This window comes from Letharia lupina (assembly GCF_014066315.1).
Source record: "Letharia lupina isolate WasteWater1 chromosome Unknown contig_24, whole genome shotgun sequence".
Classification (NCBI taxonomy): Eukaryota; Fungi; Ascomycota; class Lecanoromycetes; order Lecanorales; family Parmeliaceae; genus Letharia; species Letharia lupina.
The window spans coordinates 520,551-544,687 of NW_023502993.1; the positions used below are offsets into that span (position 1 = coordinate 520,551).

The following is a 24,137-nucleotide window of genomic DNA, read 5'->3' on the forward strand; positions in this document are numbered from 1 at the left end:
CAAGGGTTGCTCTCCTGTACTCTAGGTAGGTACCAGTCGTCTGTAGCAGTTGTCGAGATTGCTTGTTTCGAAAGATGGTGCCAATTAGTGGTGGGTGGGGGAGAAGCTTGCATAAGTTTTGTACGCGGGCGGTCTGTGCGGCTCAGACTCACTGTACTCTAGAGACAGTGGGGTATAAAATGAAAAATAAAAAATAAAAATCAAAATAAAAATAACAGCGGTTTGAAGAATTCTGTGTAAGCAAGCTGAGGCCTCCAACAGGGTCATAATCCTGTAGGCTGTACATGACATTTTACTAGATAGGTAGATCCATCGGGAGTTTCATGTACGGGAGAAGAGAATTGTCGAGGTGTGGACAGTGGCTTGCAGGTCTGAGGTATCAAAGGCTGTACTTGCTGTAAATGAGGCCAACGAGCGAAAGTTGTGCGCCAAAATGAAAACGCGTCTTACCACTTTAAAGCAAGATTCACCATACTTGAAGCAGTCTAATCCCTGTCCATGCTGTGCTCTCAATCCCGGCACCGCCAATCAGCGATTCCTACAACCGACCCATGACTTTGGGCGCCCTGTTATTTTGCTTCAACTTCTCTCAATCTCGACCGAGTTATCTTGCTCTCCTCATATCTGACAGACGTGACGTGCAAGTCATTCAACGCTGACAGCGACTTCACACTCCACACTTTGTTCCTTTCCATCGACTCCTAATTCGCGTTTTCCATTCCAGTTCCAATTCTGTTTTCCGCTACGGGTAACTCGTAACCGTAATCTGTACGCTCCAGGGGTACCAACTAACTCAACCCTCCTCCACCATCTCTACGAATACCTCAAACAACTTCTCGACTTGCCAATCAGCTAGTCGAGATGATGAATGAATGATTGAGTCTTCTTCCTGTCCGAAGAGCAATTCATCTCGCCCATTCCTTGCCCTTTGCCTGGCCTGGCACATACCTCAACGATTTTTAATCTACCGCCGAAGAACACGGTACAGTCAGTATCTTTTCCATTCTTTTGACCAACCAAACGGCCTCATCGACCTTCACGACCTTCACGATCACGGCCGCTTCCATCCACGCCTTATCATAGTAGTCTCATGCCTTGCTATAACACAACGCTCCTTCAGTGATCACTTTGCCACCGCTCGTGTACGTGCACCCTCACCCAGAGAAATTATTCGAAACCCCTTGAAGCACATTCCCGACTTCCATTTCCACAATTGCACAGCGTCTACATGACTTGAGACTTCAAAGAGTATTTGGCTCGACAACTAGACTGCCATTGCTGACGCCTGCTCGTGTCTCAGACATATTCGACGACCCGTCCCCTTATTCACAACCAAATCCTCTACTCCTCAGCCAAGATACCTCTACATCGTCCTGTCAAGCTTTCATTGCTGTCATAGAGATCTCGAACGTCGTTACGGGTGTTGTACATGATGGCTGCTATGGTGCAGGCTTATCCTTCGCCAACATCGACGATGACGATGCTCCAAACGCGCCCTTCATCTTCGGAAGCGTTTCAGAGTGGGTCACAAGGCCAGCAACATCAACGAAACTCCCAAATGCCTAGAAACATCTACAACACTTCGGTCGGTGGAATGGCAGCTGGGAGCTATAGAGGACATACATCGACCTCGCCGGTGTCCCCATATGGCTTCTCCAGTCCATCACTACTGCCTAACGGTTCCAATCCACTCCGGCAGCACCCTACAGCTGTACCACCTCCACGGCTTGAGTACAGAACGGCATCTGCACCATCAGTACCTCTTGCTCAGCAAGCGTCACAACAGAGCCCCTCCATTTCTAATCGACCTCGCCCACCAGTACTCACCACAGCCTCCACACCATTGAGTGCTCCTAATAGCAACAACTCACGCCAGCAGACCCTCTCCGACGGCAACGCTCCAGCCATTACCTCTGTTCCGCCACAACTGGCCTCTAGGCCTCTCTCCACGGCTGATCTCAGCCTTCCGCCTCTACAAACAGCTTCTTATGCCACTGTGGCCAAATCGTCGCCAGATCGCTATCGACGGAATCACCGGCGTGCGGAGACATCCGGACCATTGACCACATCTAATCAAGGCCAAGGTGGATCTGCATTGCCGTCGGGTTCGGGCATGGCAACTGTCGGTCACCTCTATACACATCCTACACAGACAAGCAGTACTCCATCTTTAACATCGTACCCATCGTACCGTGGCGCTCAAACCGCTTCATCGCCTACTGTGAATGACTACAACGTTGGAGCACCGCCAAGGCTCGTTAGTAAAGATGATCTGAATTTGCAAAGGGAGCGCCAAGCTTCGGCAGACCTGGCAAAGAGATACCGAAGAAGGAGCATCAGCAGCATGGAAGCTAAAGACTTTGCAATCCCACTGTCAGAAGCAGGGCCACCACAGCAACAAGGCCCGACAAAGTCTTATGCAGCAATGCTTGCTGGTCCATCACCACAGGAACGGAAGGAAGTTCGAACAACACCTGCAGTAGAGAGACCGACCTCATCCCATGGTCGTAGTGGCAGCAATGAGAGTTCTGTTTCGGGTCGCTCTGCCCCGAAGTCATCAGGGGCTAAGCGATTCGAACTACCATCTTCTGCTCCTACCACAGCACAAGAAGCTACTCCGATTGCAAGGAACGAAGCCAAGGTCGTAACCATCCCTGCGCGAGGATCGTCTGAAGCAAACAAGAGGCTCACCAGCCCTTCACCTCTTTCGAAGCCGATGGCAACGAGCCCTGAGGTGCCCTCCTCTGAGCATACTTTTGCCGCTCCAGAACCACTGCTGCCAGCGGCACCGATCGTCGCCCAAACTAGCACGACTCCCACTGGAATACCTCAGAGTGCTGCAGCCCAGCACTTGGCTGCGCTCAATAAGAAAGAGGGAAAGAAGGAAGGCAAATCGTCGAGGTTACGGCGAGCCTTTTCTTTTGGTAGTGCGGCTGAACTTCGAAAGGCATCTGCCGAGAACAGTGCTGCCGCTGCCTCAAATGAGCGTGCTAAGCTACGGAAAGATCGTTACGCGGACGAACAAGAAGCTCTGCAAGCAGCTGAGATTCAGAAACAAGAGGCAGCTGGCCTTGGAGAAGGCATCTATTCCGGGCAAGGGCATTTTTTCACTGGATCGACAGATAACTTGTCGATATCCTCGACTGCTTCTTCAGCATCAGTAATGATCAGAAAAATGGGCAAGGGCATGAAAAAAGGCTCTCGCTCGTTGGTCGGGTTGTTCAGACCAAAGTCTGTTGTGGGCGTACCCGCTGCAGACTCGGCTGTGCCAGAAGTCAGCATGGCTCAAGTTTCGATGGTAACAGTCGAGGCTGAGCGAGAGAAGGTCAATGTCAACGCCGACCCACATGACCAAGCTGGAGGTGGTACTGGATTTCCAAAATTGGAGAGAAACTCCATGGATGCTGCACACATGGCTTCAGAGCCGAGGACCTCCTTCAGTGACCGACCAGGCAGTTCACGACCGGACAGCTCACGGGGAAGGCGTAGCCTCGTTGGGGGAGAAGAGGAGCGTGCAAAGGTTTTGGCGGCGGTCAAGAAAGGCATCCTTAAACGTAAGCTCAAGCTCTACCATTCCAATAAAACATACAGAAAATTGCTGACATGTCATCGGCAGGCACGGACTCAGGCCAGGCTTCTCCTGTCGCAAGACCTGTTGATACAAAGACCCCCGACTTCAATCTCCCTCAGATTCCTCACTTTAACGACAGTCCTCACTCTAGCGCTCCAACCACGCCCATCGATGAACATGCTCCACGGTCCGGACACAGAAAGACCGATTCAGTCAATATAGAAGGAGAAGAGTATTTTCTGTCTTTAGCGAACTTCACCAGTAGTGATTCGAAAAGCTTGCCCGGCACGCCACGCAGTCTTGCAGCCCGCAATATCAGCTTCAGCCCTCGCATACAATTCCACGACACCTGGCCACCAGGGGAGTATGATAGACGAGGTGAGATTGCTACATGCAATCGCTTGACGCCCCTCCTTGCTCAACAGATCAAGGAGGAGCTGAACACTTTCAAGATGGTATGTATCCTTAGCATGCTGATCATTTGCCATTGCTTACCTTACTTCAGGAAATGGAAGTACACGCCGAGTCTAAAGTCTACACACACTTCTTCTGATGAATGCATCACCTCTGGCACGGTTTTTCGAGCATGCTATTCGTATTCCTGAGGTTGGAACGCACTCGTCTGTTCCGTGCAATCACCACTTGACCTTTCATACAGCAACCAGGGCGACACTTTATATCTAGATGAGAACCGAAGGCCAATGTCACGTAATGCCACACAACAACCTCCACGTCCTCCACTTCGCAAGGACCGGGCTGGTCACGGCTCCTTGCTCTAAGATCAGCCATCTAAGGTCTGACGACTCCACACTATACACCTTTCCATCTCTCTACCCTATGCATCGATACGACATGCACTGGAGTTCGGATCATAGATTTGGTCGAAGCTACCGGCGGTACACTACCATATTCGCTCGTCGCTCTCGCACAAAAAGCTCGCTCGCATCTTTTCCTTTTTCTATCGAGCGTTTAGGGAATGCATAAGGTCTCCTCAATTCTTCTCCAAGCAAGCAAGCAAGCAAGTCAGGTCGTGTTATTACAGGGAAAGGTATTGAAATGAAGCAAGCGAGCTAGCGTGTCTTTGACGTGTGAGAGTTTCACATTTACATTTAGGGTGACGAGATGCGATGGTCCTTCAGGTCCGGAAGTAGGGAAGGAATTAATGGAAATGAAACATGACTTTTGAGCAATCCAATAAGCGTGCCAGAACGATTCGATTGTCATTTCTATGCCTGCAGTTTGCGAGTACGGGGCCACACTCGTGATTGCAAGTCCGGTCGTCTCGTGGGGAACGATCTTTCCTCGATGCACTCTTTACTGCTACAAGGATCCTCATTCGCTGCCAGATCTGGTTCACTTTCACCTCCGATGAGCAAAGCCTCCTCACCTTTCCCTCTCCCCTTCCTCTCCTTTCTCGCAGATGCCCTCTTCCACCTCCCTTCACTCGACGCAGACTCTCCTCCTCCGGCCCTCCCCATCCATTTGCCCTATCAACTGCCGTCCTCGTCCCCTACACCTTCCAACCCCCGCTATGCTACGAGAAGATGCCCATCCCATGAGCAGCGGCTCGGTTTTTCCTCTCCTCTACAATTTTCAAGCTAGGGGGTTTATGCTGTTCGGGCGCCCGTCCTACCCTTCTCGGCTGGATCTCTCGTGTGTGTCTTTTTTTTTTTTTTTTTTTGATTTTTTTGAGAGGTTGAGGCGGGCGGCTTGTGCACTGGGGTTTGAGATTGGGAGATGTGGCGGGGTGGGTGGATGGTGATGGGGGTGGGGGTGGGGCTGGGGTTGGGGGGCCAGAGGTGCGGATTTCTCTTTTTGCGGTCATCGATCGGTTCTGCAGGCATGCGCTATTTGGAGCACGCGGTAGAGAGAGGGGAGAGAGGGAGAGAGAGAGGGAGAGAGAGAGAGAGGGAGGGGAGAGAGAGAGAGAGAGAGAGATGGAGAGAGAGAGAGAGAGAGAGAGAGAGAGAGAGAGAGAGGGAGAGCTTGGGATGGTCGAAGAGGGTGGGGTTGGGCGTGTGAGTTGGGGGGGTTGTCCGTTTGGGAGGGATGGTTGGGTCTATGGATTACCAAGGGGGTTTTGGGAATGAGGGATGCAGGTCTTCTCCTCGACATCTGCGCCCTCAGTTCCCTGTGGAGCCATCCCAGATTCCTTATCCAAGCGCTTCTCAATCTCCACGACCTTGTTGTATATATGACGCTGAGTCGTCGTCATGGTGTTCCAATTCAGGGCCGTCTGCTTCCCGGCTTTCTCACCCGCCGCTACAATCGCCGGCGCTATATAGTAAAACAGATAAAGCAAAGAGCCACCCTTCACAACCCACCGGGCATAATCCGCCCAGCTCGGCATAGCGACGCGAGATGAGTGTTTCCCCCACGCCTCATCCTGCTTGTCGAGATATAGCAGCAGGAGTTCGCGATCGTTCAGATGGCTGTAGCGGTGATAGGCTTCGCTGACGCGCTGCTCGACGGGCTTCGCGCTGCCGGATGGCCAGAGGGAGAGGGAGGCACGTCGGGCACGCTGGGGTTCGGCAAGGGGGGTTGTGTTGAGGAGGAGAGGGCGTCTGGTTGCGTTTCCAGTGATGCGTGGGAGAGACGGGCTGCCTGGAGCGAGACGATGAAGGTTCGAGAGCGGAGATGAGCCACCGTGAGTGAAAAGGCGCGGTTTTGTCTCGTACGCCCTTCTGAAGGGAGAGGTGGGAAAGCTGGCGCGACTGAGCATTGTGAATAGGAGAAGCGGCTTAGATATGGTGAATGGCAGTACTATTGGCTTTATTGTTATTGAACCTGAAATTTAATGGAAATGCTTGGGTTCGAGGCAGAGAGATATAAGAAGGCGAAGTCAAGGGTGCGGTATGCAAGGGAACGCGTGAGATATGCATGTCTCGGCGCTTCCGATGCCCTCAATGATGGCATGAAATGCGCGGTCTTATTGTCGTCAGTGAAGCCAGTGCCCCAAAATTTTACAGTCACTGGATAGAGGCATCCGGGTTGAGTAGCTTGGAGGCAGATATAGCGGTGACACATGTTCCAGGCAGCTTCCGTGCATCTTCTGCTGAGATGAGGCTTTTTCTAGACAATCCCCGGAGACCAAGAATCAGAATGATGTACTCATCTTTATCAGATGTCATCGCAAAGTCTTGAAAAGGCTTGATTGGAGAATGAGGCGACTTTCAGAATTTACTGAGTGTGCCTTGGGCAAACTTGTGTCCGTGGCGGATCTGCTTTAGGGCTCAGCTGCTGTAATGCGAGTGGACTGACTGTTGTCTGGTTAGTGATAGATTAAGGTTTTGGGTGGGTATTTTAGACGTGGACATTCGACCTTTGGACACGCGGAGGGTGCAATGAAGTCAATATCTCTGATTTTCTGTGGGATGAAGAAACGTCGGGGATCATGGTAGAGTCCACGTAGTTCCTGTTCGAGCGCCTCCGATGGGCAAACCACCTCCGTGTCGATTGCGGATTGCAGCTGGAGGTTATTGAAATCATCTCCACATTCAAAATTGCATTCGACCAGCTGTTCGATGATGCTATAACATCTTAGGCCTACATACATATAGTATGATCGGGATAGTCTCCTAGCGATGAAGAACTCGGTGTAACTTTCTTGGCCGTTGATGAGATTGGTGGGTTGCTACAAGCTTGCTAAAGCTGATGAGTAGCCGAATCCAAGGAAGACAACGGCGAGACTGAATAGCAGACTATTCCGGGCGAGTTTGGGCAAGGGATCAGTGTAAGTGTTTGGTTGTTGTCCGGTTTGGCCTCTGACCTTCACGCTGAGATGGGGTGACGAAGTCAATTCCCATGGCTGGAGCAACTACATGCTCTCCGGTCCGAAAAAGTACAAGCTGTCGCTCCTTCAAGACATACTGAGCCAAGGTGTTGCATGGTACTGAAGTACTGCGATTGCTAGTGTCTTCGCAAGACAAATCGGTCGGTAGAGGAAAGTTTGGCCAGTTGCGCTTTGTTTTGACATAGATGATATAAGCTGGCTAAGCGTGGTAGTACAGCGACCTTGAGACCAAGACACGGGCGAAGAGGGATACACGAGAGTTTTGCAGCTTCCTGTCTGCTCCATCAAGCCCACAAATAATCGAATTGACCACGAACCATACAGGATCACCCTGATCTGCGCAGCTGGCTACGTTCAGACCACTGAAAGCAAAGTGGAACCCAATCTGTGAGCTTTTGTCCCAATCCAAGGCTGCTTGTACAGATTCGACGCAGAATTGTGCTTGGTATTCAATGTCCGGAGTACTGTCAAGCTCTGCTCCAGTCGCGATGATCCTGCGAAGTTGAAAAGGAAATTTTTGCCGACACGAGCTCTCCAATCCTTATCCCCACTGGAATTTTTACGTCTGAGTTGCCATGTCATTGGCCGGTGCCCTGTTCAGATTGCTGGGTTCTAACTGGCGTTCCGGGTCGATAGATGCCCCAAGCTCTTCGATCTCCTGCACTATTCCTTTCGGCCGTGTTCCTGTGATCCGAAAATGTTCCATACTGCGCTGCGTCCATTCTCACTTGCTTGGGACGGCAAGTCATCTGAAGCATTTGATCAAGGTGAAGGGACATTCAAGGACAGGATCTCCGTCGGGCCTGCGAAGGGGAGGGAGAGTGCTGGGCTCCAGTGTACGGTCAGGATCTGGAAGGAAAAGATGGGCACTCTTCTCGGGCACCGCAAGCAGGAAGCTAGGCAGGGTCTGGCCTCGGTTCAGAGCATCCGTGGAATACATATCGAGTGGAAGGAACAAATCTCCGCTCTCACGGCGCGGCACGTAGTGGTCAGGGCTAATCTAGACACGATATCACAAGTTGAGAAGGTTGCGACTGGATTTCCCCAGATTGGAGGATAATCTGCGTTATATCTGTTCTTATTTGACTGTCATGAAATAGTGAGGAAGGCTTCTAGAGTCTTTGTCAGTACCTATACTATATTAGCAAACCGATCGGTTTCTACACCAAGTATACTGCCTTCTTAGAGCCTTCTTAGAACCTTGAGACCACCACGCAGAAGTAAAGTATGTCCCCGTAAATTTTATTGCATTGGTGAAGACATTTGTTGCTACGCCGAAAGTCATTGCCATTTCGCACTCAGCCTTCTTCAAGATCGATGAAATCTGAACATCTATGACTCTACTATTCTTTCCCTATTCGTTATGGACTTGCATGTGCTTCGTGTTAAACGCTGGGAGAGACAATGTCGCAGCAGCGACCAAACATCTCCCCTAAGTTAGAAAGTGATTTCGATCAAGTTTAAGCCAGACTTCACGGGCAAACGAGACTAAAATGACAGTCAACAGCCTTGTTGCGAGACTTTGCTTGTTTGAGTCAGTCGTGCGGCGCAGCAGAGAGCGGTATGAGACACAGCAAACAGTCCGGTACAAGAACGTTCGAAAAGTGCAATTGAGCTATGATACCAAAGACAGCGTCAGCCTCGAGGGACAACACGATCTTCGAACAGCAAGTTCTATGGTCAAGGACACCGTCGGCCTGGCCGGTGGGCACGGACGTCTTTAGCAAGCAGAGTTGCATCAATCCCGATGAAAGTATTCGGCTAAGGAAATTGCGTCAGCTTCGCAGGATTTATTGGTCTCGTCAGTGGTCACGGCTTGATTCAGAAAGCCGTTCTGTGTCGATATCACAGCAGCTCATCGGTACCGAAGTTGACCTTAGTCTCGAAGGATGGCTTCGGACTCGTGAGATGAAGCCATCTCGTGATGGGCTTTTGGTTTGTGGAGAATCGTATCAGCCCCGAAGGTCCATCTCGGTCTCGAAGGACGGACTCGGTCTCGTAAGAGAAAAATCATCTCGAGATGGGTTTTCGGGTTGTGGAGAATGGCATCAGCCGTAAAAGGTACATAAAGCCTCAAAGGAAAACATGGTCCCGAAGTGGAAGGTCAAATTAGAAGGATTACATCGGTCTCGGCTATGGAGGCTTCTCAGTTTCAGATTTCCCAGTCCCAATGCCAGTTACAATTGAGAGGATTTCGACAGCGTTCATTGATGAGTATTTTGAAGGTAGAACAAGTCGTGGTTGTGCGGAATCTGGAGTCTTGATAATGATGCGCAAGAACATGCAGGGCTGAAGAATGCCAAGTTTCACTAACGTCTGACCAGCTTTTGGTGAAGTTTCAGATATTCTTGTCTCCCATGCGAGCACGCTAGTGTATGATACGGTATTGCGCTAGAATTCAGGGGCTGGAGGCTGGAACGGCACCTGCCTGGCGAACAGACTACCAACCGACCGCGTAAGCACGAGATTCTAACTCTACGAGATTACGGTACGAGAACAGCAAAGACTAAGGATAGCCGGCCTACTTTTCCTTACCTTAGATACGAACTGCACTATGTTTAATCTGACACTAATATTTCCCGTGCCTCTCTTGGCGTTGGCGCTTTTGCCGACTGTTGCTACGACTTGTTGCTACCTGGGAAGCAGTGCCGAAGGAAGCACTCTTTCGCCTCTACCAACATCTCTCTAATACTCTTCCTATCCTATTATTCTGTCTGTCTTTATACTTGCCCCTCAATGTTTCAATCTCACTCCTTTGTATATTGGATCTTTTTTACTGTCATTTGCAGACAATAATGTTGCGCTCATCTTTGTCAAGTACTGTGGCGGGATGGAGTCCCGCCTATGCTGCCGCACTCGCTCTCGTCGCAATCCAGGTTGGCATTGGAATAGTTTATAAGATAGCACAGAAGGGTGGAAGGTTAGTACTTCCGAGAATGGAACAATCGTGTGAGCGGCCTGCTGACCAGCCCACAGCTATACCTTTTCAACCTCATCCTCCATCACCATATCCGAGTTCCTCAAATGTGCCTTATCAACATTCCTGTTCTATCGAGAATGCCGGAGGCGGCATGCTGCTAGGGGTTTTGCGTACCAGGTGGCAGCGGCCACGCCGGAGCGATTATCGCTGGAAGAGAAGGATGACTCGAGGACTTTCAGTGAGACATCTACTTTGGAGGAGGGAAAAGAAGGAAGCGAGGACCATGTCAAGATCCCACTGTCGCCAGATGCTAGAGGGGGAGAATTGACACTGGAGGAGTTCTGGAATTATTGCAAAATTGAAGTGCCTGTGGATACCAAATACGGCTTTTTCACGCTGGCTCTGCTATATGCTTTGATCAACAATACGGTATGCAACCTACAGGCAATATTAGAGACCGAGAAGGAGCGTCTGCTGACGTTGTGATATGCAGATATTCGTGGCCTACAAGCTCGCAGATCCCGGAACCATTCAACTCTTAAAGTCCGGAATCACATTGGTCACAGCGCTGGTCATGCTCTTTGCTCTCGGAACCAGAATTGTCAAACTCCAATGGATCGCCATAATTATACAGGCAGGTGCCCCACAAGCATTCACAGAATCATCCACTAACGGAGCGACAGATCTGTGGCCTCATGGTGACCCAGTATCACCCTGACACTGGTGCCTCATATCCACTCTCAACCTATACGCTACTCATCTTTCAGACATTCCTCAGTGCATCCGCGGGTGTCTATAATCAGAGTCTTTGTAAGAGGGGAACTGCGTCTTTGCACGGGGATAACCAGACTCTGTACGCCTCAGGAGCCGCCATCAACCTAGTCATCCACATAATCATGAAGATCCTGAAGCCGGAAGAACCGTCCTTCTTCACCGGCTACAACAGCATTGGAGCCATCATGGTGGTGCTCAGCAATGTCTTCATTGGCCTTGCTATCACTGCAGTTTACAAGTATGCGGATGCGATCATTAAATGCTTCGCTACTGCTGTATCAACAGGAATCCTTCTATATCTCTCCCCCATCCTGTTCGGAGCTGAGATGTCTTTTTTGGTTCTGCCAGGGACTCTTGTTGTCTTTATCTCTACGTGGCTTTATATGGAAGCGGCACCTCCAAAACCATCGCCACATTCGATTCCGGAGCAGACTCCTCCAACAATGCTAAGCCAAGCCTCTGAAAGGGTCTCCGCAAAGGTACGTCTTCTCTAATGAGTACAACATACTTAAACCTGATACTGACTGCGCGATGTCAGCATTGGAACCGCCATATCACCACAGGCTTCTCCACCTTCTTAACGATCATCATTATCGTTTGGCTCTCTCTTGGCAACTCACAAATGCCTGACAAGGGTGCGTCCAAGGCACCAGAAGTGGATGCCCTCAATTCCAATTCGACTGTATCAAAGTTGGAATCACCTTTTAAGAACAGCATGGCCTTCATTCGAATCAACGGAGATCGCCCGGAGCGAATACCGACGGTAATGGGCTACGAACCATTCTTCCGAGAGACACACATCAGCATGCCAAATCTCACTCCAAATAAGCACCAGTTAAACCTTACCCACGACTCCTTCGAGCAAACTTTCACCGCATACAAGGCCCTTGGAGACACAATGAAGCTGATACTGGACGCACCTGCTAACGACAGCGCCTCCAAAATAGACGGCATCTTTTTCTTCCATTTCGACATTTGGCTCGACCCCATGGCTTTCGCTCACGAGGACTTTGAGAACATATGGCTCCCTGACATGGATGGCCCGAGATACCTCTGCATGACCGAGAAAACTAGGGACAAGATCATGGGCGACTGGTTCTGGTTTGACCAAGGAGCCCAACGCCCAGCCATCGACGCCGCCCGCGAAGTCCACGACCGCTTCGGCCAGGATTTCAGAATGAAAGGCGACGAGTTCTGCGCCGGCTGGGCAGATCTCTACTACATTCCCCGCCGCTTTTTCGCTGAATGGATCATTCTCTCCACAATCTACGCTTCCCACGATGTCTTTCACGAAATAGCAGTTGCAAGCATGGCGCGCATTATCGATGTTTCTCGACGCAGTCACCCGACGCTGCCTGTTATGACCCATTTCGGAGACTGCTGGGGTGGATGCTGCAGTGGGTATCCAGAAGGGCCGGAGATCCTGTGGAAAAGGTGTGGGCATCATCTGAACTATCTGAACCAGGAGCATGTGAAGACGCAGTATGGGCGCTTAGAGCGGGAAGCTAAGATGCTGGGGAGTAACATAACGGAGATAGTGAGGGGCAAAGAAGATGACCGGAGGATGTTGAAGGAGTTGGGAGGTCTGATGGAGGCTGTGGGTGGGGACACAGGGACTGGCGACTCGTGGTCGAAACACTGGTGATCGCAATGGGGAACTGCTCACCCGCCGGTCGGACCATTAGGCACGATGAACCAGGCCGACAAGAGAACAAACGAAAGAAAGCCCCAGAAGACAAAGCCGGGCCTGCAATCCAGCAAGCAAACCTCCAGTCAGAATGGAGGGCTGTCTTCAAAACAGCACGACGACCTCGTTCTTCGAACCGACACTCGCTTGTCAGAGAGGACATGGCTTTCGCCAGAGGAGGCCGCGGTCAAGGACCCGCGCGCCGATCTCATATATATCTTTGTGTATATATGTATTTATTTATTTGTTATATAGGGATGGAGCGGGGGCAATATAGAACCAGTGGCGGCGTCTCTGTGGATATACTCTGGCGGGATATATATTTTCATTTCTACACTTAGCGACGGGAGTATTTAGATATTTAGCGATGTGAATTGAATAACAAGCTTCACTTCTTCGGTCTTCGTGCATGGCGTTGCGTATCTTGCTTGTGTTCGGTGTACTTTTGGTACTCCGATCGGATGTGGAAGAAGGCGGTCAGGCTTCCATAATTTTCTGAGGTGTGATCCACCCAGCGCATTCAAAGTACATGTAAAGTACATACAACTATCTATCGAAGAAGTAAACACTAACAGCAACACCGAGCTCACGGAGCTGTTAAATGGTAATACATCGGAAGTAGATCCATCTATATAACAACCTTGGTATATTTCCCATCCATCTTCAGATCGTCTAGCTAACACAATAACAGAAGCATACGATCACAAAGACAGCATATGTGGCAAATCCTCCGCATTCCGCGGTATGTTGACACACTCCGCCGACGGATACGGATTCGTTGGTGCATAGTCGTTGATGACCACCCGACTCGCATGCAGCATGCCAAATAGAACCTGATCGTACTTAACCCCGTATTGCTCCAACTGCTTCACTGTTGCGTCACTGAATTTCTCTAATCTTGATGTAACGAGGATAATTCTGACTCTGCCGGTTGCATGCAGCTTGTTCAGATGGTCGACGTTCTTCGTCAAAGGGGCCGTGGTGCCCCAGGTGGGAAGGAAGTATTGACCACTATTCTTCATGAGCGTGCCGTCAATGTCGACGAAGAGCGTTTTAAAGCTATCGCAGTAGGCGCGCCAAGAAGGGAGGGTGCCCCAGTCCTCGTAATTTGCAGCTGGGATCGAGAAGAAAGGGGCGCCGGTTGCCATTTTCAGCCAAATCACATCCGAGACCGCTAGCTCGACGCCCTTGGTGGCAGACGCCATGATCTGGTATTTCCTCGCCTGAGCGACCCGGGAAAGGAAGTCTTGGGCGGATTTCCACGCATAGCCGCCGATGCAGAAGGTATTACTGACCATCATTTTCTCGACGATGCTTGTCAGTTGGCCTGTTTGGGAGTTGACGGCTACATAGCCTTTGGACGCAACGTTGGATACGCCTGATTCGGTTTCACGCGTTATTTCAAGGGTAGCTACGCCATCGACTGCTGGGACGGGACATTTGAATTGGTTGTCGCAGTCTTTGAGAAAGATGGGGCCGGTTACTCTGGCGGCGTTCAGGATGCATTCAATGGTTTGGGTTTGATCGACTGTTTCTTCTGCTATTACCACAATGGAGACTTTGATTTCTTGAAGACGTGGTACACCGTCTTCGAAGATTTTGAGAATTGCGTCTACGTCTCCACCGCAGTATTTGTCTACATGCTCCTTTAGCAGTCCGATGACGACATGGTTGACGTGGGTCAGGTCCAAAGCTCCCAGTGCATCGACGACCATCAGACAGCCGCTGGGCTGGGTGAGCATCCATTTGGGCTTCACGCCTGGAAATCGAGAAGAACGGCCGGCGGAGGGAACAACGAGAGTGACTGGTTCGCTCTCTGCGCTAGATTCACCGTTCGATTCGACACCGTTTGTGTGTACGCCATTGGTATGGGCACCGTTTTTGACAACGCCGTTCGAGTAATGCAAAGGAGGACGTACTGTAACTTCTGAGGCAGGCTGAGCAGCGACGTCCCCTATAGCCTCAATCGGCAGGAAGCTAGTCGGCCAATCCTTGATCTTTGGGTCTGAAGGCACTGGTATGACTTTTATGACGCCTTCCACCTCTTGTAGCTCCTTCTGCAACTTCTCGAGGGCGACGACCTGGATGACACCTACGGCATAGAATCGTTGCCTTGCAGCCTCCTTGCCATTTACCCATCTTTCTGACAACCTCTTGTAGATTCCGTCGATGACAATGAAGGTGTTGTTGATGAAGCGTACGCGGCTGTGCTTTGGGTTCTGAACAGACTTATCCCAGAGAGTCGTAGCAAGTAGGCTGGCGAGGAAGGACGCCACAGCTGACAACGGGGACGTCTGCTTGCCGTCACCGACTGCTTTCGAGGAAGGTAAGTCCGGGAAGAAGAGGGTCCGGTTCTCCAGGTCCACGCCCACATGCTTCGGAGAGTAGTGGTCTTCGTCTATCGGGAGAACAGGAATCCAGACATCATGGGCGTGTTGGGGAAATTGGCCGAAGCGTTGTGTAAGGTATGTGGACAGGCGAATTGAGCGGTATGGGTCACTGCGGGCCAGGAGAGCGTCGAAGTGGTCGCTCACGGAATTGATGTACCAATTGAGTTCGGGGAGAGAACAACGCTCGAGGAAGCGTTCATAGGGCGTCAGATTCGGCGGAGAGGCCAGTATAGAGTCCATGATCGCTGCGGCTGTATCGCTGTTAAGGATGACCAGCGGAGGAGGGCAGCTCGGCGCAGAGACTCGTCAAGGAGAGGGTTCTCTGTGAGTGTTGTCGGTATGTGAAGGTGGTAGCTGAGGGATGTCAGCATAGACTTGTCGTCGGCAACATTGTGTGAGGTCAGTGTCGACTTCGGACGAACAAGTCCTCAAGACCAAGACAGGTAAGCGAAAGCGAATGATGATTTAAAAAAGGGGTGAATGGGAGGTATGTCCAGATTTCGGACTTCAGTCGCATGGCTTCACACTAGTACAGTATTACGAAGCTAAGTTCTCGTATTGTAAACCCCACATAACCCGCATACCCGCAACTGCAAGGGCACGAGTGGCAACTGGCAACGGTTCTAACGAGCCAATACGGAGCGGGTCTCGGCACGCGAAAATACGGAACTGTGCGAGCGCAATTCAAGTGACCCAGCTACTCTTTTAATCATTTTGATCATTGCTGCTTCCATCTTCTGCTTATAAGTCAACATTTGCAGTTTCGGCCACCGACTCACTTTTTCCAACAAGCATTCCAAAAGGAGAAGGAGCCACGCGGCCAAGAGGAAGTCAGACGACTCAGCCAAGGCCTAATTTTAGAAGTCTGATCATCCCATCTTCTTGCCGTTGCGCCGCCTGTTATATTACACTTCTAACTTACACTTACACCTACCACAATTACAACGTGCTCTTCGGACTGAAACGTTTGATCATAATGATCGGGCTGGAACAGGGGCCAGGATGTTCGGAAGTTCTTGCTTACCCGTTCTGCGCTGCAGATCCTGGCGTTCCTGGCTCTCCAAATCCTCTAGGATTTGAACGTCTCTTTTCTTCTTTCCTATCTTGTCCATGTGCATTGAACATACCCTCAAAAGGTTCCTCGGCCGAAATTATATAGGACTCTGTATATATCCTTTTGCTTCATATACTGCAGTGATCAGCTCGCAATTGCTTCCTACTTTGCGTCATATTTGACTGCTATTTAACATCCTCACGACCACTTGAATGACGGCGCATCTATCAAAAGGCTAGATTGTGCCTTGGATAGCTACTGACGACCGGAGAATTATGACACCCGCAATAATGTCAGATAATGGAGACGTCTTGGGGCATTTCAATCAATCTTCCCCACACGAATGGTCTATCCCTACCCATCACAAGTTTCCTCTTAAGAAAATCCCCGAGCCATTACAAATCGACTCCATACCTCCCTATGAAAGCAGTTCTGATCAAGCCGAGTTGGAGGCACAAACGCCGACGGCCCACAAACCCACACTTAAGGGCGTGGGGAAATCGGATTGTGAAGTCAAGATCGTGAGCATCTCCGAATGCGAGAGCGAGGTCCCACCCGAAGCCTTCGCCGATAAGAACAGTCGTATGTATGCTGCCTAGCTTGGCTCTGGAGCGCTGGAGCTGATACCCTGTGCATAGTCTGGACAAGCGATGCCATGCAGGATATCTTTGCCAATGCGCGCACACTCACACCAACGAATGGGGACTCGTATTCCGTCTTGGGCTCTCGCGCAGCTCAGGCCCGAAAAGCACATCGAAGACCCTTCCTTGCGCGGAGAGGAAACTCGTCGGCGCCCCGTCTGGCTCGTCAGCCTACACGTTCAACAGGACCCAGCAAATATGTCAGTGGGGCAACGATCCGTCGCCTGACGTCCGACAAATGGGCAGTCCGAAAACAAGCCTTCAGTGGTGGAAAGCAAGATGGGTCCAGACTGCTCAAGCAGATCCAGAAACAGCTCATCTTCTCTGCAACATGTCGGACAAGCCATATGAATGCCACAATTAGTACTCCGGAAATATACGGACTCAAAGTGCCTCGGGCGGGTGAGGAGTCAAATATAATTGTGGACATGGAGTACATACCCTTCCACGATGTTGCTTTTATCATGCTGGAGCAAGACAAGGCCGTCAACGAGTGGCTGATCAATGCAGCAATTTCTGTCGTCGACTATGAACTAACGAATAGCTCAAGCGTTCCGCTGAAGGAGGTCATGCCAGAGTTCCACAAGAAGGCCGACAGCATTAAGAAAGCTATGACAAAGTCGCATTTGCTGTCCGAGGAGGAAATAAAGAACACCAGCGAGCAGATCGATGCTCTTCTCCAGCACTACGACGGGTTACCAGATCTGCATATACCCGTAGGGACGTGTCACGGGGATCTTACTTTGCAGAACATGCTTGTAGATCCCATTAATCGCGAGCTTTGCGTTTTTGATTTCTTGGATTGCTTTGTTGTAAGTCAACTTCGCGTTGTCGCTCCTGCTATTGTGTGCGAAGTCTCCAGCCATGGACTTTATGCCAGCCCAGCGTTGCTGACCCGTCCTTTTTGCTTTCTTTAGGAATCGCCGTTGCAAGATCTCGCCAAGCTGCTGCAAGATGTGCGCCACCAATGGTTCTTTACACAGGTCGAGATACCTGACGGAAAAGAGGCTCGAGCTGTAGCCACCCTGGCTTTCTTTTATGAAAAAATCCGCTCAGACTATGAATTTTACGAATTTTGGGAAGCCTTGGCGCTCTTCGAGTTTATGTGCCTCGCACGCATCTTACCATACATGACCAATGACAGAGAAAAGCATTGTATTCTCCACGGTCTGCAGAGAATTGGCGAAGATCTGAAATCTTTGAACACACCATTAGTGGAAAGTTCCAGTGATAGCTATGATTCCGAACCAGAAAGTCTCGACGCGATACCGAATGATAAAACCACCGTCATTGTGCCTGCTCTGGGCCCTGACTTGGCACAGGTGTTTTTTGACGGCCAGACCAAGCTTCTGACAGTCAATGTAAGTCGGCAATACTTTTGGTAGATAGGAAGAAGTTGGCTAACCAATTCTCTTGTGCTGCAGCCCAACGGTCGGCCACTAATAGTGGACTGCGTCTCGAGTCTCGGAACCGACAAAGTCTCTCGCATAATCATCGCGGTACCAAAGTCACTAATACTACAACACTGCGATAGCCCCGCCGCATTTGAGAAGCTTTTTGACGCTTTAGGACCCGACAAACGCAGCAAACTTGAATTCTTCTATTCCGAGCAAAAGACAAGAGATGTCATCGACACCGTGACTGCAGTAGTACAAGAACGCAATGTGTCCGGCTCGATCTTCGTCAAAGATGCCAACAATAACTTCGCCCACTCTGTCGACGCAGGAAACTACACCGCCTTCCTCTCCATCGTCAAAGAAGAAAACCCAATCCGCAGCTCCAACCATCGTTCTCACCACCGCTCCTACTCGAAGGGCGACCTCCGCCCACTCCAAAAGCGCGATCTCCGCCCGGACCTCATTGACGCGACGAAGAAATCCTACGTCTCCTTCTCCTACGATAACATCGTCTCCAACATCTCCCACGCCTCCTTCGTGTCCTCCCAATTCTGCTGCGGCGGCTACGGATTCCTATCTGCCTCCGACTTCCTAGCATCGGCTCAGAGACTGCGCACCGCGCTGCAAGCGGCCGACATCGAACTCTCGCCCGGGAAAAGCGGGCTCAAAATCATCGACGTGATCTGGGAGATGATCTGCCAGGGGCATCTGTTCTTCGGCGCCAAAGTATCCGAATACGACGACTGGGGCTCCCTCGCCGCCTGGACGGCCTACAAAGGCACCTACACCACCCACTGGGTCGACATGGCGCACCTGGAGCGCGTCCTCCAACGTCCGGATCCGAGCGCCGGCTTGCAGGACATCCTCGACAACCCGAGGAGGAGCGTCATCTTCTACACGAGCAAGGGCGAGGCGCACGTGGGTCAGGTGAGGGAAACGGTGGAGCGGGTCGGGGGCGGCGCGACGGGGAAGCGGTTGCAGATGCTGCATAGTATCGTCAGTCCGCATTTGATGGGCGTGGAGACCGATTTGAGGGATTTGGGTCTTTGATCGTTGTACGATTGTGGTTTTTGATGGGTAGGGTGTGTGTGTTTTTGGATATGGTGGGGAAGAGGGAGTAGAGGTTTGTGAGGCGGTGTTTATCGTTGGGTTTTCAGGGGAGCTTTGGATACGCGGGCTCAGGGCGTTATATACTGGATGTATTCATGGGTTTGGAAAGGGGGTTGGTTTGGGGTTGTTTCTCGGAGTGTAGTCACGCGATTTAATACGCTGTGCTGTACTCTACCCTCCACGCTCTGTCTAGAATCAAGGGTAAAGAAAGGCTTGCGCATGTCGTGCGTAGAATGTAAAGTTATCATAGTCATACCGACTTTGCGAGAATCTCGCAGGATGGCGGGTATGAGTTGCTGTTGCAGTCACAATCTGTAATATACACACATCTATTCTAGCTTCCCTACGAACCACAAACCGAGTGACGAATGACGTACCAAAGGACGAGTGTCCTGAATGGAAAGAGGGAGACACCCATAATCCTAGCACGCCCTAGCAGCGACGAACGCCGTCTCATCCACACACCATACTCTGTTTCGGCAACTCCCTCCTTGCCAACCCATCTTCTGCGTCAACTTTTTCTCTCTCCGTCATCTCTGCCCGTTCTCTCTCGGGATGCTCAAACACGTTCTTCCCTTCCGCTTCTAATCTCTTCTTTTCCACAACCGCCTCCGCCTCCAACCGCCGCTTGTCCTTCTTACTCATCGTCAGACTGCCCTTCTCCAGCGCTTCTTTCAACAGCGGTCTCACGTACGGCTGGCACACCCACCAGGGCCGCTTGCAGGCTTTGACCGTCGCGACGGAGCTCGAGTCTTTGTTCGGGTTCTCTTCTTCTTCTTCTTGTTCCTTTCCATTCGAATGGAGGTCGGCATCTTCGTATTTGGCTGGATCGGCCTCGTAGTCCAGGAGGCCTTCCTTGACGGCAGCTTCCACCATTTGCAACACGTTTTCAAAGGCTGGTATGTCGCCTGCGCGAGACTTGCCTAGTGCGTCGCGGATGTGGTGGTGCTTTGCGACGAGGGGGCGGAGGAGGTGGAAGAGGTGGGGTTGCATGGCGAGGAGGTTCGGTGAGGTGGTTCTTTGCTGCTTGTTGTCGCGCTTTTGCTTTTTGGTTGGGGGCTGGCCATCGGTGTCTTCGCTGGCAGGGCCGTGGAGGGTGGTTGGAGGATCTTCGACGGGAGGGTCGGAGGGGAGGAAGAGGGGGTTTCGCTTCGGTGTGGGCTTTTCCAGAACGTATTGGTAGAGGATGTCCATGTACCTCCGGAAGACGGCGTCCATACGGTAGCCACCCTTCCCGTTTCTGCCTCTCCAATATTCTCGAGTCTCTGAGCCAGAACGTGGTGGCTTGGCAAAGATTGTTGGGTCGTACAAATTCCCCTCTGCGCTCATGACCCCGTCGGCATGCGTTTCTTCAAGGCATCTATAGATATCCTCGTGCCGTAGGATGTTGCCGTTTGCAAAGATGACTGTATCCGGAGGTAGCCTTTCCCTCAGATACCGCAGCACAGACCAGTCCGCCAAGCCTGTCTTGTGTCCCTTCTGATCTCTATGCCGTCCATGCACAGTGATAACGCTTGCGCCAGCTGATAGTATCATCTGGGCATATTCTAGCGTCTTCTCCTTCGACTCCAGTATGCGCATCTTTACCGTGACTGGTATGTCCAGATTCATATGTAGCTTATTAATCAGCTTGTAGATCAAGTCCCAATCCTCCTGCAAGAACGCCCCATAGTTTCCCCTCTTCGCGATGCCCTGCGGACAGCCCAAGTTAAGATCAATGGCGTCGCAAAAGGGCTCAACGTAGCGTGCAGCTTGAAGGAGCTCATCTGGATCATTGGCGCAGAACTGGACGAAGAGTGGTCGGTCAATTGTAGGGCGGCCGTCGAGGTACAGGTCTGCTGAAGGTTGTTCAATATCGTTCTTTGGAGGAGTGGCAAGCCCTGATCTCGTTGGCTGGAAATGATGGTCTCGGAATTTCGGTGTCTCGGTGAACATGCGTGAGTGGATCATAGGGGTATAAGCTAGGAGGTCTTTCGAGGCTTCAGGGCTCATGAAGGATCTGGTGAGCATGCGCCATGCCTAGTGAGCCTTGTCAGTGCCGTCAGCGACAGGAGAGGCGAATGAAATAGCATACGAACTCTGACTGGTCCACCATTGGCGCCAGAACCATCTTCGGGCTACCCAAGTTTTGAAAGAAAGCTCGACCCGTCAGCTTCCGCCTTTTCGCTGGCGATGGAGGATTGGTAGACGCTGGCGTTGGGGGCTCGTTGGCCATGGATTTAATCTGGGTGCTGGTCATGCTTGCTATGAATCTTGACCAGAAAGACAATCCGTAGCGTGCTTTAGGTGAGTATGCAGGCCGAAAGGCTCGGCACAAAATGACACCCAGTCCGAGGTAATGGTGGTCCGGGGACAGCCACTGCATTTGCTCATGGAGAGAGGAATTTCTGTGAGGCGCCAAAAGGTGGGCCTGCAAACTCCGGTTCACTAACCCCGGGGCAGGCAGCCTAAGAAGAGCTACTCGTAAAGGCTGCTAATGGCTGTGACAGGTCAATCATCGATAGTCATACTCTGTCATGCTTCATTCCAAGCTGCCAATGAATCTAAGCTACACAGCTATGCTGCTCTTGATCGACCAATAGCATCGTTCTGGTACTCTCCTCTGTCGCAAGCCTGGTTACGGGGCTCTGGCCCATTAGCAAGGCGCGCTGTATTGCCTGCTCTGGTCAATACTTCGAGCTCAAAATCTGCACGGCGCTCTCCATGTCACGAAGTCACATTCAAGCAGTTCGGGCCCTTCAAAGTGAACAAATAATTCTTCACATAACTCCTGCGACGCTGGAATTTGAAGACGTCCTGCCCGGCAGACTGCCAGAATGTCGTTATCTTCTACCACACCAGAGCTCGCTCTTAGGCGTCTAACAATGAGGTGCTTGTAGTGTGAATCATAATGCCTTTGAGACAAGAGGCGAACATTTCGTTACTGTGATGCCAGTTTGTGTGAACAGCAGCCATTCGAGGCGCTGTTCACCGCTCCTAGAAATGCGCCCTCTCTTTTGCTAATCCTTAACGACCGTTCTGCTCTCACATCTAGATTCTAGAGGCTAAATGTCTATGATGCTTCAACGATGGAATGTCAACGCCCACGAAATTGGCATCTTGGAGCGGCTCAACGCCTCCAAATACTGACAAGATCGACGTCTAACAACAAATTTTCATTCTCAAATGCTCAACTCGAACGACTCTCACGCTACACTCTCAGATATCTCCGGCTTGACGTTGACTTGGGACCGGTATGACAGACTCAAAAATCTGATCGCTCCGCCTGCTATTTTGCCACTGTCATCCTAATCGGATTCATCACCTTTTGGGTAGTCATGCACCTTGTCGCTGTTGTCTAACTGCTTTAAGGTAGCCTTCATCTTTGGATGATTCGACGGCATGGCAGCCCCTACTCTTGGGCTGTTAGAGTCTGCTGCGATCTCATGGAAGGCTGTTAAATGGCGGAATTAGAAACGGTCAACTATAGGTGGCCACGAGCAAACCAAATGTAAGGATGTATTACTCGGAAATCTCTTCATATAGGTGATAGCCACGTGCAGGGACTTACAGCTGCGGCTAGATGATATGCTGGCTGTAAATCTCCCATGTTGGGGGTGACGATGTCATGGTGACATGATCACTAAACAAGTTTGTCGCCACTACTGTCTGTCTCTTTTGAAGGTTTGGACGACGGACCGGTTTTTGAAAGCCTGTGTTCGATCCTACAGCCGCAAATGTACTTTTTCCCTTCCGTTTTTTCTTCTGTTCTTCTATGGTTCCTACGCGCATGTCGATACTCGTACTTACCGCCAGTGCCTATAGGTGGTCTTTCTACCCTCACAGACAGCATCAAACGCGACCGAAAACAAATCCTTCTTATTCACTTCTAGTTCAGTAGCCTATCGTTATCAATACTGCACCTGCTCTCGAGTCTTCTAGAATAGATTTCTACCATCGTTTAGCGAGATTCGTTTTGCAACTTCTCATAACCGCGTTCCACAAAGCTGGACAGCATGGGCAATACTATTCTTGAAGCAGCGGAGATGGATCCGAATTGGTGGCTGAAATTCTCGCTATCACACCTTTTCGCTTCCTCAATCTGCTTTCTGAGCTACGCCTTGCAATCTATCCCCAGGTTCTGTTTACCGATGAGCCTCTGCACTGGATAAGACCAGATCTTACATCAGAACACACATCTTATTCATCCCCTGCTGCGTGTCTAACAAACTTGCTACCCGCGAGAAAAAGTTGGCTTACAGCAACAACACGGCCTGCAGTGAGCGCATACATCTCAACAACACGAACAACAAGAACAACATCATCAACAGCACTTCTGTTTACCTGCAAGACAATCTATCACGAAGCCATAGAGCACTTCTACCGGAGCAACATCTTCGTAATCCGGGCTATGACAGTCGGCTTCCAGCCATTCCTGCGACACCAACCGTTTCTTTTGCTCGTTCAGCGGCTGTGTAGCCAGTTGAGAGACCCTTACGACCCTTCCGCCATGAACGTCGATGACCTTAACAGCCTTGTCGATGCCACCGTCAGCTCTTGCCTGTAAGATACTATCGACTGTTGTCCCAACCTCAAGAGTCTCACCATCTGCGGCATTCCAGGTTCGGCGCAGGCGTTTTGTCAGGCATGGCTATACCCACGAGGCGCGTTCACCACTAAAATAGACGACTCATTTAACTGACTTCCTCCAGTGTGTCTATGCTTCCATCATCTCATGCCTTCGAGTTGTCGTGGTAAGTAATGACGTCTCTATGATTGGCACTCTGGCTTTTGATGGGAGACATGGAGAGGAATGGTCGC

General features: G+C 50.8%; 6 protein-coding genes across 6 annotated transcripts; 3 read left to right on the forward strand and 3 right to left on the reverse strand.

Annotated features, from left to right (window-relative positions):
- Window positions 1–1,432: 1,432 nt before the first annotated feature.
- HO133_006388 (uncharacterized protein) lies at window positions 1,433–4,124 on the forward strand (the record flags this gene model as incomplete). The annotated part of the gene is made up of 3 exons (XM_037297286.1): window positions 1,433–3,554; window positions 3,617–4,026; window positions 4,077–4,124. The coding sequence occupies 3 exons, from the start codon at window positions 1,433–1,435 to the stop codon at window positions 4,122–4,124; spliced, it is 2,580 nt and encodes an 859-aa protein (XP_037147411.1).
- A 1,506-nt stretch (window positions 4,125–5,630) lies between these two features.
- HO133_006389 (uncharacterized protein) lies at window positions 5,631–6,293 on the reverse strand (the record flags this gene model as incomplete). The annotated part of the gene is made up of 1 exon (XM_037297287.1): window positions 5,631–6,293. One exon carries the CDS (start codon window positions 6,291–6,293, stop codon window positions 5,631–5,633), a length of 663 nt encoding a protein of 220 aa, XP_037147412.1.
- A 3,866-nt stretch (window positions 6,294–10,159) lies between these two features.
- HO133_006390 (uncharacterized protein) lies at window positions 10,160–12,703 on the forward strand (the record flags this gene model as incomplete). The annotated part of the gene is made up of 5 exons (XM_037297288.1): window positions 10,160–10,284; window positions 10,341–10,713; window positions 10,778–10,918; window positions 10,968–11,537; window positions 11,597–12,703. 5 exons carry the CDS (start codon window positions 10,160–10,162, stop codon window positions 12,701–12,703), a joined length of 2,316 nt encoding a protein of 771 aa, XP_037147413.1.
- Window positions 12,704–13,446: 743 nt separating this feature from the next.
- HO133_006391 (uncharacterized protein) lies at window positions 13,447–15,375 on the reverse strand (the record flags this gene model as incomplete). The annotated part of the gene is made up of 1 exon (XM_037297289.1): window positions 13,447–15,375. The coding sequence occupies one exon, from the start codon at window positions 15,373–15,375 to the stop codon at window positions 13,447–13,449; it is 1,929 nt and encodes a 642-aa protein (XP_037147414.1).
- Window positions 15,376–16,479: 1,104 nt separating this feature from the next.
- HO133_006392 (uncharacterized protein) lies at window positions 16,480–19,277 on the forward strand (the record flags this gene model as incomplete). The annotated part of the gene is made up of 4 exons (XM_037297290.1): window positions 16,480–16,771; window positions 16,828–17,642; window positions 17,748–18,191; window positions 18,255–19,277. 4 exons carry the CDS (start codon window positions 16,480–16,482, stop codon window positions 19,275–19,277), a joined length of 2,574 nt encoding a protein of 857 aa, XP_037147415.1.
- A 513-nt stretch (window positions 19,278–19,790) lies between these two features.
- Window positions 19,791–21,576, reverse strand: HO133_006393 (uncharacterized protein; the record flags this gene model as incomplete). The annotated part of the gene is made up of 2 exons (XM_037297291.1): window positions 19,791–21,356; window positions 21,412–21,576. 2 exons carry the CDS (start codon window positions 21,574–21,576, stop codon window positions 19,791–19,793), a joined length of 1,731 nt encoding a protein of 576 aa, XP_037147416.1.
- Window positions 21,577–24,137: the final 2,561 nt, after the last annotated feature.